The 20,879-nt window shown below is 37.2% G+C and overlaps 1 protein-coding gene across 3 annotated transcripts in view; it reads left to right on the plus strand.

The window, feature by feature from the left end:
- Positions 1–24: 24 nt before the first annotated feature.
- FAM149B1 (family with sequence similarity 149 member B1) overlaps positions 25–20,879 on the plus strand; it is a 52,795-nt gene continuing 31,940 nt past the window's right edge. Inside the window, exons 1-3 of one of the 3 annotated variants that reach the window (XM_020894962.2) lie at positions 25–247; positions 4,795–4,899; positions 5,837–5,966. In XM_020894962.2, coding sequence (XP_020750621.2) covers positions 201–247; positions 4,795–4,899; positions 5,837–5,966 — 282 coding nt within the window. In that variant the 5' untranslated portion in view covers positions 25–200. Of the gene's footprint in view, positions 248–4,794; positions 4,900–5,836; positions 5,967–20,879 lie in introns of those variants that run through there. The other 2 variants (XM_070470812.1, XM_070470813.1) reach the window with 2 other exon arrangements.

Below are 20,879 nucleotides of genomic sequence, written 5' to 3' on the forward strand. Positions count from 1 at the left end.
CACTTCCGCCCCCACGGGGAAGCCGGAAGACTAGGGAGGTGGGGACCCTGGGAAAGTGGCGGTCTGGAGCCTAGGAAACGGGGCGTGACGGGGCCGGAAGGTGGCGGGAGGGGGCCGAGCCGGAGCGGGCGGGAGGGCCAGGCCTGGAGGCCCCCACCCTGGCTTCTCCGCCCCCGCCGCGGCTGAGGAGGAAGAGGAGGATGACCTCCAGATACACTAGGAAGGCGGTGCCACAGAACTTGGAGTTGTGAGTGAATTGCTCAGCTACTCCAGCCCGGGCCGGGGGGTGCCGAGGAGGGTCGCAGGCGCTGTGGGGACCCTCCCTGCCCAGTCCCTTGCTCCTTTTACCTTTCCCAGGGTGAGGGAAAAGAAAATCTTCGGAATTCTCTCCTACCAGCTTTGCCGGACGTTGGCCCTTCTGTTTCCTTCTCCAGCTAATAAGGGCGTGTTACTTGTGCTGTCCCAGAAACTTGGTGTTTGGCCTGCACTTCTTGAGCTTAGGGACTTGGTTTCCTAAGCCATTTTGTAGTTTCCATGTGTTCTATGCCCCAGTGTCAATAGCCACTGACAAACTCGTGAAGCTAATAGCTGAGTGGTACAAGAAAGATGAATACATCTGGTGTTAACCACAGTGCAAAGCTACGTATATGCATTAGCTCACAACTCTATTAATAAGGATACCAGATAGGAACTATTATTATTTTGCACAGATAAAGATCCCAGGTTAAAGGTTGTAGCATGCCAGAGATCACACAGCCAGAAGGTGGTGGAGCTGAAGTATAAACCTGTTGTCTGATTTTGAAGCTTGTGGTCATAACCATTACACATAACTGCCTCCCCACCTCTGCAACTTAGTGTCAGAATCCTTGAGGATCAGTTTTGCTTTTGAGACTTTAGAGAGCAAGTATGCTGTGTGCTAAGTCACTTCAGTCTTCTCCAACTCTTGGAGACTCTCTGGATCACCATAGAGGCTCCTTGGTTCATGGGATTTTGCAGGCAAGAGTACCGGAGTGGGTTGCCATGCCCTCCTCCAAGGAATCTTCCCAATGCAGGGATAGAACCTGGGTTTCCCGTATTGCAGGAAGATTCTTTACCATCTGAGCCACCAGGGAAGCCCAGAGAGCAAATATTTCTGGCTTAAAGATCCACCTCCCACCCTAGTGAAATGTTGTAATTTAGGAAGTAATGATAATGTCACACATTTGTTAATACTTTATACTTTCAAAAATACTTTCACATCTTCATTCTTGTGACAACTCTGTAAGATGAGTATGATTATCTTCAGTTTTTCAGCAGATGAAATATAAGAAAGGTACACACCTTAAGATTATATAACCAATAGGTTTTGAGCTTGGACTTTCAACCCCAAATACCAATTTTTTTCCTCCACTGAACTGTGTAATTTTAACAACCATACATTTATTAATTAACTATTTTCTATACAGAGTAATAACAGGCATGGTATTTTCAGTCACATCTGGGTTTCTGTTTAGACTCTTTTCTAGCCTTATTAATTTTAGGCAAATTACTAAATTTTTGAGCTTTCACTTCTGTAATATAGGCTAAGACCTTATCTAAAAGTATATCTAAAAGTGATGGCATAGAGCTTGACACATAGTAAGTCCTCACTAAGTAGTAATTTCCTTGTCCCTTCCCACTTCTATTTGGTATAATAGCCATACAAGAAAATCAGTCTATGATCTTTCCTTGCCTTTCAGAAGCTTTTTATCTATTAAAAAATAGGATAGAACACAGAAGCAACTCAGTTAAGCTTTTTAGGAACTAGGAAGAAGAAAGTCATTTCCCAATCTAGGGAGCAGGGCTTAGCCAAAAACCTGCTTTTATAATTAATTCTGACCATTATGAGAGTGAAAAAAAAGTATCATTTACAGAAAAAAAATTGTTGATTGCACTTATTGGACCGGAACTATTGACCTAGTATGTTGTTGTTGTTACTTAGTCATCTGACTCTTTTGCAACCGCATGGACTGTAGCCCACCAGGCTCCTCTGAACATGGGATGTCCCAAGCAGGAATACTGGAGTGGGTTGCCATTTCCGTCTCCAGGGGATCTTTCTGACCCAGGGATCAAACCTGCATTCTCTGCCTTGGCAAGCGGATTCTTTACCACTGAACCACCTGGTTATATTACTTGTTCTCTATTGTTGATTTCATACTCCCTAAAGATAACTCTTCCAAAAGATGATTCTCTAGAAGTGTCAGAATAATGTGAATAATGACAATAATGAAGACTATATGTGTTTAAATGACAGTATATTAAAGGTACTTTTCCCTTTTTGTGTTATAATGATAATTTGCCTTGAAGAACTAACTTTAGTTTTCTAATAGTTCCAAATTATAGATATTAAAAAGATTTTGGCATAAATATACAGCTTAACATTTTTTAAATGATAAATCTCAAGCATAACTGTATAGTGAATAATATAATGACCTACCCATCACCTACATTAAACAGTTATCAAAATTTTAATATATTTGCTTCATATTTCATCTGTATATTTTTTCAGCCTGTCATCTGTGAAATATTGGAAAACCCCAGACATCATCATTTCACCCCATATGCTTCATTACGCATTTCTAAAAATTATATACATTTTCTTTTTTAATAACCATAAACCTATGATCAAAGTTAATATATCTTTCAGTATTATCTGACTGTTACTTCACAACCAGATTTCTCTGACAGACTAAAATATGTCTTAAGTTTCTATTTCATGGCTGGAATCCACATTTCTGATCTCCACTACTGTTTCAAGGACAAGCTTTTGGTTATAAGATCATTGAATGAGAGAAGAAGAAAGCTCTCCACAAATTCAGCTCCACCATTTGAGAAATAATTTTTTTTTTTGAGAAATAATTTAAAGTACAGGATCTGCTGAGTAGGTCTTTATCTTTATATACAAAAATGGTACAATTTATTAAAATCTCAAACTATTCATTTGCTCTGAGCAGCCACAGACAGACTATTGGATTTGAATCCTGTCTCCATCACTTACTAGCCATATGACCTTAAGCAAGTTACTTAATCCTTCAGTGCCTCACTTTCCTTTCTTGTGAAACAAGAGTATTACATTTATAATACACATTTGCATATTAAAAGTCCTGGGAAAACCTATTGTAAACAAACATGTGTAACTTTGTTTAACCTATCAAATTATTTGACTACAGAATTTTGTGGGGAAAGAAAGTCTACTCTAGATGATTAGGACTGGAACACACAATAATTGACCCCACAGTTTATTCTGAGGCTTCCCTAGTGGCTCAGATGGTAAAGAATGGGCTTGCAGTGCGGGAGACCCAGGTTCGACCCCTGGGTTGGGAAGATCCCCTGGGGAAGGGAGTGGCTACCCACTCCAGTATTCTTGTCTGGAGAATCCATGGACAGGGGAGCCTGATGGGCTACAGTCTGTAGGGTCGAGAAGAGTCAGACAGAACTGAAGCAACACTTTCACTTTTTTCATAGTTTATTCTAATACACATGTTGAACTCTCTAGAACAGCACTGTCCAATAGAAATATAATACAAAACACATAACTTAAAATTTTCAGATACTCACATTAAAAAATAGTAGAAACAGGTGAAATTAACTTTTTAATCTTTTTATTTTTAAGTATGGACTTACAGGAAGTTACAAAAATAGTACATAGAGTCCCATGAACCCTTCACTCAGATTCCCCCAATGATGACAACTTATGTAACTCTCAAAGCCATGAAACTGACATTGGTACAGTACTGTTAAGTAGACTATAAACCTTACTCAGTTTTCATCAATTTTCATATCCACTCTTTTGTGTATGTATATGTATACATAGTTCTATGCAATTTGGTCTCATTTATATATTTATTTAACCACCAGTGCAATCAAGATACAGTGCTCTTCTATCACCACCAAGAAACATCCTTACATACCCCTTTATAGTCACATCCATTCCTTTCTCCATACCCTGGAACCACTAATCTTTTCTTCATCTCTGTATTTTTCTCATTTGTGAATGTAATATAAATAGAATCATATAGTGTATGTAACCTTTGCAATCCATCCAAGTTGTTGCATGTATCAATTCACTCCTTTTTATTGCTAAATCATATTCCACTGTGTGTGTAGAGATACCAAAGTTTAATTATTCACCTGTGAAAGGACATTTCAGTTCTAATTTTTTTCAATTTTAAATAAAGCTGCTTTGAATGTTTGTGTACAGATTTTGTGTGAACATAAATTTTCATTTCTCTGGGATTAAATACCTAACAGTGCAATGGGTAGGTCTTATGATAAATGCATGCATTTAGTTTTATAAGAAGCTGTGAAATTATTCCAGAGTGGTTATACCATTTTACATTCCTACCAGCAATGTATGAGAAATCCAGTTTCCCCATATCTTCACCTGCATTTAGTGTTATCACTGTATTTTATCTTAGCTGTTCTAATAAGTGTGTTTTATACATTATTATGTTTTCAATTTGCAGTGAAATAAGTTTTAATATATTTTGTTTAACCCCTGTATATCTGGAATATTATCATTTTAACATGTAACCAAAATAATTAGTGGTACATTGTACATTATTGTTGTACTAAGACTTCAAAATCCTGTGTGTTTTACACTTAAAAGTCTATCTCATTTCCAACTGACCACATTTTAACTGCTAGTGGCTAATGGCTATTGCATTAGACAGTGCACTTCCTGAACAGCAAGAATTAGGTGACTTAGCTTGTAGATCAAGTTACTGAAAAGTATATTTTTTCTTTACAAAAAATATAACTTTTTCCATTTCACAGGAAAGGAGTAACAAAACATGCTCTTAATCATCATCCTCTTCCTGAGCAACTGGATGAAATTTCCTCTACCAATGACAGCCATGAAAAAGACATAAGTTCCCAAAGGTAATGACACAAAGTGTACTATTCGCTTATTTCACTTGATAATGGCAAAAGTTTTGGGGTTTTTGCGTTAGGATTGGTATCAAGCCTTGTACTAAAACAAAAGAATTTTTGTCACATTTTTCAATACCATTCTGGAACAACTAGTGGAAACATATTTATTTTTGTAATCTTTGAAAAACAGTATTATGAGGTAGTTAAAAGCAGAAACTCAGAAGGAATCCAAACAGATCTGATTTTAATCTTGGTTTTGCCACCTATTAGCTGAATAATATTGAGCAAGTTATTTACCTGGTAATAGTATCCCTTAAAGGGTATAGTGAATATAAATGAGATAAAATGTAGTAAATGCTGAGTAAATATTAGCTGCAATTATTATTTTAAGAAATAGGACAGAGGAGATGGTAACTTCACAGAGGGTTCTGAAAAGCAGTTGTGGTATCACACAAAAATTATAGTCATAAAACCTTGTTTCAAAATCTAGTACTAAATCTCAAGAGTTTTTGTCTTAAAGTAAAGTACATCACTAGATGTACTGGTGAGTTTTACATCACCAGATTGTTGTGAGGATAAAATGCAGTTAATATCTGTGAAAGTGCTTAGTAAATTAAAAGTGGCATACAAGTTCACATACTGTTCCTAGTATTTCCAAAATGTCTTTAGTTTCTTAAGGGTAGATGTTATAAGTGAAATATTAAAAAATACTAACTGTAAACTAAGACTAGAATTATTTAGAATGGCTGTCATCAGTTCTGTAGGAATTAGGTCAGACCTTACTGTGATGCTTACATTTCAAATTTTTCATTTATTTTTGTCTCTGTAGATGTATTTGTACAAATGCCTATCACCTAAAAGATTGCTGAGTAGTTAATGCTACAGAAACCTGAGGAAATATAAGAATTTTTATGTTTTCTCTTTTCCTTCCCACTTGTGCATTTAGTGAGTCTGACATCACACAAGAATCACCTTTTACATCAGCTGACACTGGCAACTCAAGGTCTGCTTTCCCAAGTTATACAAGCACAGGGATCTCTACTGAAGGCAGCTCGGACTTCTCATGGGGATATGGTGTGAGTTTTATGTTATTGGTCTGATGGAGTGTTTGCGTGACTGTTCTGGGCCTTAGGATTTGTCAGTTTGGTCAGTATATTTCATGCCTTCCCTCTCCTACATTTTTTATTTTATTTTATTTGGCCACGCCATGTGGCATGCAGGATCTTAATTCCCCAACAAGGAATCAAACAGTGGAAGAGTGGAGTCTTAGCCACTGGACCACCAGGGAAGTCCCTCCTACTTTATTTACCCTCTAAAATAGCTGTAAAGAAGGCATCAGTCTTCTGAGTAGTTGATCCTTAAAGATGCTTAGTGTTTGGCTTAAACAGCTACAGGTCAGTATAGATCTGGGCCCTGGATCTACTCTGCTGTGCTCAGTCCACTAATGTGTCTCTCCGCTACTAATATTACCTTGTTGTTTAAAATGTTTTTGAAAGTTACCACTAAGCCATATAGACTTGGAAAATGTTTACAATATTGTTAAATGAAAAAAGCCATTAAAAACAATATATGTAGTGTGGTTCTAGTTTTATTTTACATATATTTTTGTTATATATACTAGAAAAAAAGATTAAAGGTATTTACCTAAGATGTTATCAGCTGTTATTAATTGAGTGATAATTAACTGTTAATTATCTGTAATTATCAGTTAACTGATAATTAACTGTTTTGATAATTAACTGTTGTGATAATGAGGTTTATTTATTCATTCATGACTATCTCCCATTGTATTTAAGACCAGCAACCTTCAAAGAAAATTTAAAAGACAAATTTTATGCATGTTTATCACCTTGATGCAATAGGTATTTTTATTGTGTTTAATGTTTTGGGTTTTTTTGGCCACAAGGCATGTGGGATCTTAGCTCCCAAAACCTGTACCCCCAGCATTGAAAGGCAAAGTCTTAATCACTGGACTGCCAGGGAAGTCCCTTCATTGTTTTTTTTAAAGGGTATCTGATGCAGTGGGGTTGATGAGGAAAAAAAATTGTACAACTTACAGAAAATTGCATAATTTACGTATTGGGTGTGCACGCGTGTATGTGTGTGCATGAAAACAGTACACCAACCAAGATATAGACAGTCAGCTCCCACAAGGCTCCTAGATGCCTTCTCCCAATCCCAAAGATAACCACTGTTCTGATTTCTATCACCAGGTTTATGTGTTCTTGCCCTTCATATAAATGGAATCCTATAGTATGTATGAATAGTTATATCTGGCTCCTTTTGCTTAGAATTCTTTGGACAGTTCATACATGATATTGCATATATTTGTAGTCTGTGAATTGCCTATATTTCATACTCATTTTTTTAATTTATCATTTTCATATTAGTATTAGCTCTTTATCTTTTAGATTAGGTGTGGTGAAAGTGAAAGTCGCTCAGTTGTGTCCAACTTTTTGCGACCTCATGGACTATACAGTCCATGGAATTCTCCAGGCCAGAATACTGGAGTGGGTAGCCTTTTCCTTCTCCAGGGGATCTTCCCAACCCAGGGATTGAACTGGGGTCTCCCACATTGCAGGTGGATTCTTTACCAGCTGAGCTACAAGGGAGGTATACTTTTTCTATTAAGGACTAAATAGTAAATATTTCAGGCTTTGCAGACTGTCAGGACCCTCAGTTCTCACTGAGAAGGCAGCCATAGACAGTGCATAAATAAATTGGCATACAAGATTCCAATAAAATGTTATTAGAAAACAGGTTGTGGACTGGGTTTATCCCACTGGTTACAGTGTGCTGACCCCTATTCTAAATAGTTTTAACAGAGACTCTTCTTAGGAAGCTGCATTGTATCTCTTCACCCTATAGAACTACAGAACTTTTGGTATTGTACCCAGTTGAAAACTTATTTACCAACTGCTGTTACAGGTAGAGGTAGCTAATAAATTGTATAAGTCAGGAAATGGGGCTTTCTGGAATGCCATTTTTTCCATTTATCCCCTTTTTCCTAATTCCTGCCTGGAACATGGACCTATGGCTAAAGGTAAAACAGCCATCTTGAACCATAAAGCATCACTGAGGATGGAAATGACAGAAGAAACTGAATCCTTGATAGCTATGGAGCTACCATATCAGCTTTTAATGCCTACCTGTAGATTAATTTTTTTATGAGAGAAAAATAAACTTTTGTTTAAGCCACTGTTATAGTTTTTGTTAGTAGTAACTAAGTGCAGTTAATCACTAATACACTAATTCTTTGTTAAATGTATTGCAAATATCTTTTCTTGATAAGTGGCTTTTGTAACTTTCACAAATTCTTCCACATTTAGGTCTTTAATCCCCTGGAATGGTTTTTTGTACAGTCATATAGAAGGAATATAATTTTAATTTTTCTATGTGGATAATGAATTGTTTCAGCACCATTTACTGACTATTTCAGGATTTCTAAGCAAGGGCGTTTTTGGCATTTTGGATATGGCTGTATAGAAATGTCCCATATATAGCAGGATGTTTAGTATTCATCTCTGCCTATTAAATACCTGTAGCAACCTCTGGTCATTGTGATCACTAGAAATGCACATACACATTTCCAGCTTCTTCCATGTGAAAGTAGTAGTTGCTCAATTGTGTCCGACTCTTTGTGACTACATGGACTGTAGCCCTCCAGGTTCCTCTGTCCAAGGAATTCTCCAGGCAAGAATACTGGAGTGGGTAGCCATTCCCTTCTCCAGGGGAGCTTCCTGATTCTTGTTGCATCCTTTTCTTGTTGATTTGCTGTTATCTCTGTTATACATTAAATTTTAAAATATAAAAGGGTTTGTTCCTGGGTTATCTAAACTATTCTATTCTAAAATCGTGTTACTACAACTGACTTTAATGAAGCTATAGCTTTATAATAATCTATAATATATGATAGGGAAGTCTTACTACACTGTTCATAATTGTATTGGCCAGTCTTTTTCATGTATGTTAGAATCTGATTATTAAATTGCATAGGTCAATTTGGAGAGAACTGCTATCTTTATGATAGTGAATTCTCCTAATCATAAATTTGATATATAAATCTATCCATTTAATATCCATTTCTTTAATATCTTTTAATACATTTTTATAATTTTATCCATAAAAGTAATGTACATTTTTTGAAAATCTGTTCCTAGGTACCTTGCATGGTATATGAAAAATTGTATTTTTAATCTATTTTTGTTGGTATATAGGTGTAGAGTTCATCTTTTTTAAGGGAACTGAGTTCCAGGCTAATGTTGACTTCTAGCAGAAATTTATATTCTTTGTCACGTGTTTAAAACTTCTGATATTTCATTTAGATATTTTAATAGATTTCTCATCTGTTTAACACTAGATTAGACTTTCATTGGATTAATTATTTTTACCTTTTTTACTATCATAATCACATACATAAAATTCATTCTTTTAAAGTAAACAAGTGTTTTACTCTCCGACATAAATCACAGCAAGATCCTCTATGACCCACATCCCAGAATTTTAGAAATAAAAGCAAAAATAAACAAATGGGACCTAATGAAACTTAAAAGCTTTTGCACAACAAAGGAAACTATAAGCAAGGTGAAAAGACAGCCCTCAGATTGGGAGAAAATAATAGCAAATGAAGCAACAGACAAAGGATTAATCTCAAAAATATACAAGCAACTCCTCCAGCTCAACTCCAGAAAAATAAATGACCCAATCCAAAAATGGGCCAAAGAACTCAACAGACATTTCTCCAAGGAAGACATACAGATGGCTAACAAACACATGAAAAGATGCTCAACGTCACTCATTATCAGAGAAATGCAAATCAAAACCACAATGAGGTACCATTATACGCCAGTCAGGATGGCTGCTATTCAAAAGTCTACAAGCAATAAATGCTGGAGAGGGTGTGGAGAAAAGGGAACCCTCTTACACTGTTGGTGGGAATGCAAATTAGTACAGCCACTATGGAAAACAGTGTGGAGATTTCTTAAAAAGCTGGAAATAGAACTGCCATATGACCCAGCAATCCCACTTCTGGGCATACACACCAAGGAAACCAGATCTGAAAGAGACACATGCACCCCAATGTTCATCGCAGCACTGTTTATAATAGCCAGGACATGGAAGCAACCCAGATGCCCATCAGCAGACGAATGGATGAGGAAGCTGTGGTACATATACACCATGGAATATTACTCAGCCATTAAAAAGAATTCATTTGAATCAGTTCTAATGAGATGGATGAAACTGGAGCCCATTATACAGAGCGAAGTAAGCCAGAAAGATAAAGACCATTACAGTATACTAACACATATATATGGACTTTAGAAAGATGGTAACGATAACCCTATATGCAAAACAGAAAAAGAGACTCAGATGTATAGAACAGACTTGTGGACTCTGGGAGAAGGTGAGGGTGGGATGTTTCAAGAGAACAGCATTGAAACATGTATATTATCTAGGGTGAAACAGATCACCAGCCCAGGTTGGGTACATGAGACAAGTGCTCGGGCCTGGTGCACTGGAAGACCCAGAGGGATCGGGTGGAGAGGGAGGTGGGAGGGGGGACTGGGATGGGGAATACATGTAAATCCATGGCTAATTCATTTCAATGTATGACAAAAACTACTGTAATGATGTAAAGTAATTAGCCTCCAACTAATAAAAATAAATGGGAGAAAAAAAAAATAAAGTAAACAAGTGTTTTATAGTATATTCACTGTTGTGTAAACTATCCTAATTCCAGGACATTTTCATCATTCAAAAAGAAACCCTGTCTCCATTAGTAATTACTCTCCACTTCTCTCTCCATCTTGCCCCTGGCAACTACTAATATGCTTTCTGTCTTTATGTATTTGCCTATATTTCATATAAATGAAGCATATACTGTGTCACCTATTATATCTGGCTTATTTCATCTAGCATGTATCCAGGTTTTATCCATGTTAGAGCATATGCCAGTACTTCTTTTTTACTGATGAATATAATTTCATTGCATTGATATACCAATTTTGTTTATCCATCAGATGATGGACTTTTGGGTTGGTTCATTTTGTTGCCATTATGAATAATGCTACTATGAACCTTTGTGTATGAGTTTTTCTGTCGACATGTTTTGAATATTCTTAGGTATATCCCTTAGGAGTGGAATTGCTGGGTGATATAAAAACTTTATGTTTAATCTTTTGAAGAATACATTTCTCTTTGAAATTTTTTTTTCTTTTTTTTCTCTTTGAAATTTATACCTATAATTGTGATTTTGTTCAAGTTTCCTGGTTAGTATACAAATAATGTTGATATTGTCCTTGAATTACACAAAGATTTCATTACGGTTTTCACATGTATGTCAGAGCAGGTTATGCCTTTGAAATCCATTATTTTGTTAGCAAGGTGTCTTAGTTAATGAAATTCAAGTTTTGTGATCAGTTGCTATTACTGCATACTGTGTTTTCTTAATAACTTGAAACAACCTCCAACTTAGAGAAAAGTTACAAGTATAGTAAAAAGAACATTCGTACCTTGATATCCATAAAGGACTGATTCCAGGACCCCCCCGGCCCATGAATACCAAAATCCATGGATGCTCAAGACTCTTATATAAAATGGCACTGTATTTGCATATTACCTATGCACATCCTTCTATACACTTTAAATCCTCTCTAGATTATTTAAAATACCTAATACAATGTAAACGGGTTTTACATTTACAAACCCATGGATATGGAAGACAAACTGTTTTTTTCCTGAATGGTTTGAGAGTAAGTTACTGATATGATACTTGCACCAAACATTTTAGTGTGTATTTCCTTCAAACAAGGACACTCTATGTAACTAAAGAGCAAGCATCAAATTCAGGAAATTAACAGTGCTACCATCTAATACATAGATTCCATTAAAGTTTCACTAGTTGTCCCAATAATATTTTTCATAGCAAAATCTTATATCACATTGTCATGTCTCTTTAGTCTCCCTCAATCTGGAACAGTTCTTCAATCTATGATACCCAAGAAATGAGCTTGCTTTTCTCATCTCATTCTATTAGGTAGCACATAATTCCCATTATTTTGATGTTGTTCAATTTAATCACTTAATGTGACTTTCCTTTGCATTTAAAAGGATTTTATGAGGAGGTACATTGAAATTATGTAGCTACTATCCTATTATACAGTGGAAGTGAGAAATAGATTTAAGGGACTAGATCTGATAGACAGAGTGCCTGATGAACTATGGACAAAGGTTCATGACATTGTATAGGAGACAGGGATTAAGACCATCCCCATGGAAAAGAAATGCAAAAAAGCAAAATGGCTGTCTGAGGAGGCCTTACAAATTGCTGCGAAAAGAAGAGAAGCAAAGAGCAAAGGAGAAAAGCAAAGATATACCCATTTGAATGCAGAGTTCCAAAGAATAGCCAGGAGAGATAAGAAAGCCTTCCTCAGCGATCAATGCAAAGAAATAGAGGAAAACAACAGAATGGGAAAGACTAGAGATGTCTTCAAGAAAATTAGAGATACCAAGGGAACATTTCATGCAAAGATGGGCTCGAAGAACGACAGAAATGGTATGGAGCTAACAGAAGCAGAAGATATTAAGAAGAGGTGGCAAGAATACACAGAAAAACTGTACAAGAAAGATCTTCATGACCCAGATAATCACGATGGTATGATCACTCACCTAGAGCCAGACATCCTGGAATGTGAAGTCAAGTGGACCTTAGGAAGCATCACTACGAACAAAGTTAGTGGAGGTGATGGGATTCCAGTTGAGCTATTTGAAATCCTAAAAGATGATGTTGTGAAAGTGCTGCACTCAATATGCCAGCAAATTTGGAAAACTCAGCAGTGGCCACAGGACTGGAAAAGGTCAGTTTTCATTCCAATCCCAAAGAAAGGCAATGCCAAAGAATGCTCAAACTACCACACAATTGCACTCATCTCACATGCTGGTAAAGTGATGCTCAAAATTCTCCAAGCCAGGCTTCAGCAATACGTGAACCGTGAACTTCCAGATGTTCAAGCTGGTTTTAGAAAAGGCAGAGGAACCAGAGATCAAATTGCCAACATATGCTGGATCATCAAAAAAGCAAGAGAGTTCCAGAAAAGCATCTATTTCTGCCTTATTGACTATGCCAAAGCCTTTGACTGTGTGGGTCACAATAAACTATGGAAAATTCTCGAAGAGATGGGAATACCAGACCACCTGACCTGTCTCCTGAGAAATCTGTATGCAGGTTAAGGAGCAACAGCTGGAACTGGACATGGAACAACAGACTGGTTCCAAATAGGAAAGGGAGTACATCAAGGCTGTATATTGTCACCCTGCTTATTTAACTTATATGCAGAGTACGTCATCAGAAACGCTGGGCTGGATGAAGCACAAGCTGGAATCAAGATTGCCGGGAGAAATATCAATAACCTCAAATATGCAGATGACACCACCCTTATGGCAGAAAGTGAAGAGGAGCTAAAGAGCCTCTTGATGAAGGTGAAGGAGGAGAGTGAAAAAGTTGGCTTAAAGCTCAACATTCAGAAAACTAAGATCATGGCATCCGGTCCCATCACTTCATGGCAAATAGATGGGGAAACAGTGGAAACAGTGTCAGACTTTATTTTGTGGGGCTCCAAAATCACTGCAGATGGTGATTACAGCCATGAAATTAAAAGACGCTTACTCCTTGGAAGGAAAGTTAGGACCAACCTGGATAACATATTTAAAAGCAGAGACATTACTTTGTCCACAAAGGTCCGTCTAGTCAAGGCTATGGTTTTTCCAGTAGTCATGTATGGATGTGAGAGTTGGACAGTGAAGAAAACTGAGCGCCAAAGAATGATGCTTTTGAACTGTGGTGTTGGAGAAGACGCCTGAGAGTCCCTTGGACTGCAAGGAGATCCAACCAGTCCATCCTAAAGGAGATCAGTCCTGGGTGTTCATTGGAAGGACTGATGTTGAAGCTGAAGCTCCAATACTTTGGCCACCTCATGTGAAGAGTTGACTCATTGGAAAAGACCCTGATGCTGGGAAGAATTGGGGGCAGGAGGAGAAGGGAATGACAGAGGATGGGATGGCTGGATGGCGTCACCAACTCGATGGACATGGGTTTGGGTGGACTGCGGGAGTTGGTGATGGACAGGGATGCCTGGCATGCTGCCGTTCATGGGGTCACAGATAGTCGGACACGACTGAGCGACTGAACTGAACTGAACTATTCCTCCTCTAACTTTCAGTTTATGGTTTACATCAGTGTACACTCAAGGATTCCTATTTTGTTCAGTTAGTTATAATACATAGTTATCATTATTTATTTTGAAGTTCCAATTATCCCAGATTTGACCAGTAAGAGTTCCCTTCAAGCTGGTTTCTGTGCCATTTTGACATGTTCCCATCATTCTTTGAGTATTTCCTTACTGCCTTGCACAAGATATCCAGGCTTATTTTGTATTTTCTTTGCCCCAGCCATGGATCAGCCACTTCTCCAGTGAGCCCTAATTCCTTTTAGTGACATGTTTAGAAACAAGATTTGGGTGCTAAGTGTGCTTACTGCTTTTTAGGTGTCACAGATTCCTAAAACCTCCCAGTGGACAGAACTAGGGAATAGAAATATTCTTCCTATTCCACTGTGAAATGACCCATTTCATTCTAGTTTTTTTCCTTTTGCAAATTTGTAACCTCTTTCTCTGTTAGAATATGGTTCTCCTTATAATTAATTATTATTTGATTAATCCCCCTAAACATAACCAGTTCCCCACTAATTCACTGCCTCCTAATCTCTGCAAATGCACTTCTCACTCCACATATGTTTCAACACCCTGTGCTGGGTCATTGCCCCTTGCACCCTCCCACCCACTGAATGATCTCATCCTGCTCAGTCAGACACCCAGTGGTGTCCTCGCTTCCATAGAGTCACCCTCCTCACACTGGACTGTCACCCTGTGTGGGACTGCCTGCTCCCTGTATGGTAACTTCCCTCTCTTAAATGTGGTTCTGACATTATAAGCTGACTGCTCTTCCACATGGACATCCTCCTCATCTCACTTGTGCTCCATCACTCTGCAGCAAACTACTTCCCATGCAAACACCCACTCTGACAGATTACATTTTCAAAAGCCATGCTAATATATATCCCATCTAATGTGCTCTTCTTACAAGATACTAATACTCCTCCATTGAGAGATAGACTCTGTGTTCTTTCCCCTTGATCCTGGAATCAACTGTTTAACTGCGTCAACATGCAGAATGCAGTGAAAGTGATGCATGATTTTTTAGGTTAGAAAGCAACACAGCTTCTATCTGGCTCTTTTTCTGTCTCTCTCTGTATGCTTAACCTTGAAATTCAGCCACTGTATTTGGGGAACATTTAAACTACATGGAAAGGCCCAGGTAGTGAGAAACTGAAACCCCAGCTGAAAGCCAGTATCAACTGCTAGACATTTGAGTGAATAAGCACTCAGATACTTTCAGCTCCAAGCCTTTGAGCTTTTCAACTGGTATCTCACCTGCGAAGAAGAGACAAGCCATTCCTGCTGTGAGCTATGTAAATTCCAGACACATAGAAACCTGGAGAGATAATACATGATTATTGCTATTTTGAGCCATTTAGTCCTGGAGTAATTTGGTACACTGCCAAAGTAATTAGAACACCCTTCTCACACTGCTTAGGGTCAGAAAAACTGCTTAGATGTTCTCTTTATCTCTTTTAGGCTCCTACTATACAAGAGGCCATCTTCCTACACAGATGCCCTTCTTACTGTGCTTGGGTTTTAGTGGCTTATACCAGGCTGTCTTCCCAGGTTGATGCTTTCCTTATTCTGTTCTGGCTTTGAAACTCCATGCTGACTGTCTCTTGAGGCATTGGTTAACAGGCAGCATATACCTATAATCCCTGAGAGAAAAGAAACTCATAAGGTAGGCCCCTATTTACCCTGGCTCCCTGCCTGGGAATAATTTTCTGACTGTGAAGTTGTAAGACAGAGTCCAAACAAAGCATAGTGGTCCCATTTTGCTGAGTAACAGAGATCAGAATTCTGGGCAGATGAAGCAGTTAGAATCTTTAGGACACGAGGCGATAAAGAACACCAGAAGATAAATAAGTGGGTAAATACAAAAGTCTATATTATTTGGTGATTTCTCTAAGGGATAACTAGCTGAATAAAGCCAAAAAGTGCAAGATGGAGTTTATCTTTATGGAAGTAAAAGATGAGACAAATACAGCTCAAAGGATGGGTGAATATAAACAGAAGTGTAGCATTATAAAGTTACTACATTTGTGTCAGGTATCAAGAGAGAGAAGTGGAAAGTATATGAAGAGGGAGGTATGAAGTGGTAAAATGTTGACTGACTAGACCTTGATAGGTTAAGAATGCACATTATTAGCCCTAGAGCAAACATTAAAAACTTTTAAGAATAAGCTAACATGCCAATGGGAAAAATAAAATGGAATAGTAACAAAATTTGATTAACCTGGAAAAAGACAGGAAAGGAAAAGAATAAGGACCCACCTCCCAAAACGGGACAAATGGAAAAGTAATAGCAAGATGGTAGATTTCAATCCAACCATATCAACAATTAAAACAAATGTAAATAGAATGGGTAAAAAATGGGTAAAATGCAGAATGGATTAAAAAAAGACTCAACTGCTAAGTCACTTAATCATGTCCAGCTCTTTGCAACCCTATGGATTGTAGCCTGCCAGGCTCCTCTGTCCATGTGATTCTCTAGGCAAGAATATTGGAGTGTGTTGCCATGCCCTCCTCCAGGAGATCTTCCTGACCCAGGAATCAAACTTGCATCTCTTATGTCTCCTGTGTTGGCAGGCAGGTTCTTTACCATTAGTGCCACCTGGGAAGCCCATATATTATATGGAAGAGATTAACTCTAAATATAAAGACACAAATAGGTTAAAATTAAAAGGACAGAGAAAGTTATACACAGAATAAGCTGACAAGGTTGTATTAATATGAGACAACATAAACCTAAAGACACATAGTTGATCACTGGGAAAGAAGAATATCTTTTAGTGATAAAAAGGCAGTTTGGGGACCTCCCTGGAGAGTCTGGTGGTTGAGACTCCATGCTTCCACTGCAGGGGGCACAAACTAAGACTCTATATGCTGTGTGGCCAAAAACAAACAAACAAACAAAAATCTGTTTAAAACAAAATGTAGTAACACTTAGGGCAGTTTGCCTTAGCTGAAGCTGCCATACTGAATACCACAGACTGTGTGGCTTAAACAACAGATACTTATTTTCTCACAGTTCTGGAGGCTAGAAATCCAAACTCAAGATGCCATCAGGGCTGATTTCTGATGAGGCTACACTTGGTGGCTTACTGTATCCTATATAACTTTCTCCTGGGCACGAGCATAGGTAGAGAGATCTCTGGTTCTCTTCCTCTTCTTATAAGAACACTAGTTATATCAGATTAGGGCTCCATCCTTGGGACCTCATTTTACCTTAATTTCCACCTTAAAGGCAGTAACTCGAAATAGCATCACGTTACAGATGAGGGCTTCAACATAGGAATTTGAGAGGACACAGTTCAGTCCATAACACAGTATACCAGGAAGATATAACAATTCTAAATAAATAAACATCTAATAGAGTCTCAAAGTGTATGAAGAGAAACTGATAAAGAGAAGATTAGGTGAAACCAAAATTGTTAGAGATTTTAGTTATTAATAAAAACAATTAGAAAATCAGAAATAAATAAATAAAAGATCTGATCGTATACCCAACAAATGTAGAGTACATATCCTTCTCAAGAGCATATGGAATGCTCACAAGGACAGACTGTATGATGGACCATAAAATATCTCAATATTGTTCAAAAATTAAATCGTACAGCATATGCTGTCTGATTACAATAGATTTAATAGACATCAATAACAATAAAATACCTGTAACAGTTCCCAAATATTTGGAAATTAAACAACACTGCTCTAAATATTAAATTTCAAAGAAAATTAGAGAATATTCTGCAAGTACATGATAATAAAACCACAAAACATCCAAATTTATGGAAGCAGCTAAAGCAGTCCTTATAAAGGTGTCTATAGCTTTAAATATTTATTTAAGAAAAGAGGAAGGCTTTAAAATGAATCACCTAAGTTTCTACCTTAAGATGCTAGGAAAGAAGAGTAAATTAAACCCAAAGTAGAATGAAAGAAATAATTAAAAGCAAAATCAATGAAATAGAAAATAGGTAAATGAAAGAGAAAATGAACAAGTTCAAGAGTTTTACCCTTTGAAAAGATTAATAATAAGCCCTCTAGAGGTATTAGTCAAGGAAAAGCAAGAAAATGCAAATTATAAATATCGGGAATGAAAAAGGAGATGTCACTACAAATTCTACAGACATTAAGTAAAAGACTATTAACATAATATAAACAATTTTATGCCAATAAATTCTGTGATTTAGAAGAAATGGACAAAGCCCTTAAAAATCTGAACAGCAGTAAAACTCTTAAACTGAATCCATCTATTCTCACAGAGAAAGCTCCAGGCTCAAATGGAAGAACATACATTTGTGGAAGAAATAACAGTCACACAAATACTTTATAGATCAGTGTACTACTGATGTCAAAACCTGACAAAGGCAATATAATAGGAGAAAATTCTGAGGTGGAACTTGTAAATAGTATGACAGAGTGAGTATCCCTAAAAGCAACAACAAACTGGATGTAATGGTCAAAAGCAATCTTTTCTGGATTCTGAAAATTAACTAAGGTACACAGAAAATGGAGGAGCAGTTATTCATCAAAATCAATAAAACTTTGAGTTAGGAACACTAAAAATCTGCAACTTAAAAGGGTGCTGTGCTCAGTTACTCAGTCACGTCCGACTTCTTGTGACCCCATGGACTGCAGCTGGCCAGGCTCCTCTGTCCATGGAATTCTCCAGGCAAGAATACTGGAGTGGGTCGCCATGCCCTCCTCCAGGGGATCGTCCCAACTCAGGGATTGAACCCAAGTTTCCTGCATTGCAGGTGGATTCTTTACCAACTGAGCCACCAGGAAAACCCAAGAGTAAGGAGTGGGTAGCCTATCCCTTCTCCAGGGGATCTTCCCTACCCAGGAAGCAAATGGGGTCTCTCCTGCATTTCAGGCAGATTCTTCACCTGCTGCACTAGCAAGGAAGCCCCTGAAAACTAGCAGTTTCATTACCAGAGAGGTCTCAGTAGATTTGGAATGGAACTTGGATGGGCTTTATATCCAACAGCATTTTTAACAACAGTAGCACACTCAGTGGCATATGGAGAAGGAAAAACAGTGGCTCAGATAGTCTGAAGTTTCAATACTAACTGGGGCAAAAAGTGGATTGGCAGACTATCCAGAAATTTATCAAGCAGGTCTGGGAAATAAGGATAGGAGGCCCTAATAAAGTCCACATATCCATCAGGAAAGAAGAGAGAGGGCCCAACTGTGCACACATCCCTGGTTGATAGAGTTCGCACACAAATGCAAAGGAGTTACAAGACGGCACAGAAATTAAGAGCCATAAAACTGCTTGAATTTGAACACGAAGTAAACTTTAAGACAGAAAATACCATGAGAAAAAAGGACATTTCCATAATGATAAAAAGGCCAATTCTTTAGGTAAATAAAATAGTTATAAATGTATATACACCTAACAATGAAGCCTTAAAGTATATGAAGCAAAATTGCAGAATTTAAAAGAGAAATAAGAAACAAAAAGTTGTAGCTGGAGACTTCAGTACTCCACTCTTAATATTTCATATAACAACTAAACAAAATCAGGAAGGATATTGAAGACTTGAACAATACTATTAACCACCTGTGCTAACTGAGTCTACTCAATGACAAGAGAAAACATAATCTTCACATAAAAAACAAGTCTCATAAATCTAAAAGGATTGAAATTATACTGGGTATGTTCAACCATGCTGGAATTAAGTTAGAAATGAACAATAATATAAATTAGGTATCCCCAAGTATTTGACAATTAAAATGGTGCTCTTCTAAACAACCGATTAGTTAAATAACAATCTACAGGGAAGTCAGAAAATATCTTGAATGGAAGGGAAAAACAATATCAAAATTTATAAGATCTAGCTAAAGTGGTACTTAGAGGGAAATGTACAGCTTTAAATACCTATGTAAAAAGAAAATCAAGCTTACAGATATGGAACGGATTTGTGATGACAGAGGTGGGATTGGGCATGGGTGAAATGGATGAAGAATATTAAAAGGTACAAGCTTCCAGTTATAAAATGTCATGAGGATGTAATGTACAGCATGGTGACTATAGTTAAAATACTGTATTACGCAGTTGAGAGTTGCTAAGAGAAAAGATCTTAATTCTCATCACAAGGAAAAAAATTCTGTAACGTATGGTGACTCACTGTGGAGATTGATTTGCTTTATATACAAATATTGAATTATGTTATACACACCAGAAACTAATATAATGTTGTATGTCAGGTATACCTCCATAGAAGAAAAATGCCTATAGAAAAAAAGGAGCATATTTGAATCAATAACATAAGTTTCCACCTTAAGAAACTAAAAAAGAAAAGCAAATGAAATCCAGTGCAAGCAGAAGGAAGGACATAATACAGATGAGAGTAGAAATTAATGAAATAGAAAACAGAAAAACAATAGAGAAACTCTGTAAAGTTCTTTGAAAAGAATCAACAAAATTGACAAGTCTTCAGTTTGATCAAGAAAAAATAAGACATAAATTAACAAGATTAGAAATGAAGACAAAGACATAACTACTCATCTTATGGAAAGTAAAAGGACTAAGGAAATATAAGCAACTTCATGTCAAGAATTTAGATAACTTAGATATAACAGACAAATTTCTAGACTAAAATCAAAGATTTTAATAAATTATAAAAGTTACTAGAAAAGAGGGACTACATATAATGGAGTAAAACTCAGACTTAAAAATAGGTTGCTCACAATTAACAATGTCAGATGATAATGATCCTGTATCTTTTCAAGTGTTAAGGAAAAAAGGAGTGATGCATCTCCATC

Source organism: Odocoileus virginianus, chromosome 7, assembly GCF_023699985.2.
Source record: "Odocoileus virginianus isolate 20LAN1187 ecotype Illinois chromosome 7, Ovbor_1.2, whole genome shotgun sequence".
NCBI classification, from domain to species: Eukaryota; Metazoa; Chordata; class Mammalia; order Artiodactyla; family Cervidae; genus Odocoileus; species Odocoileus virginianus.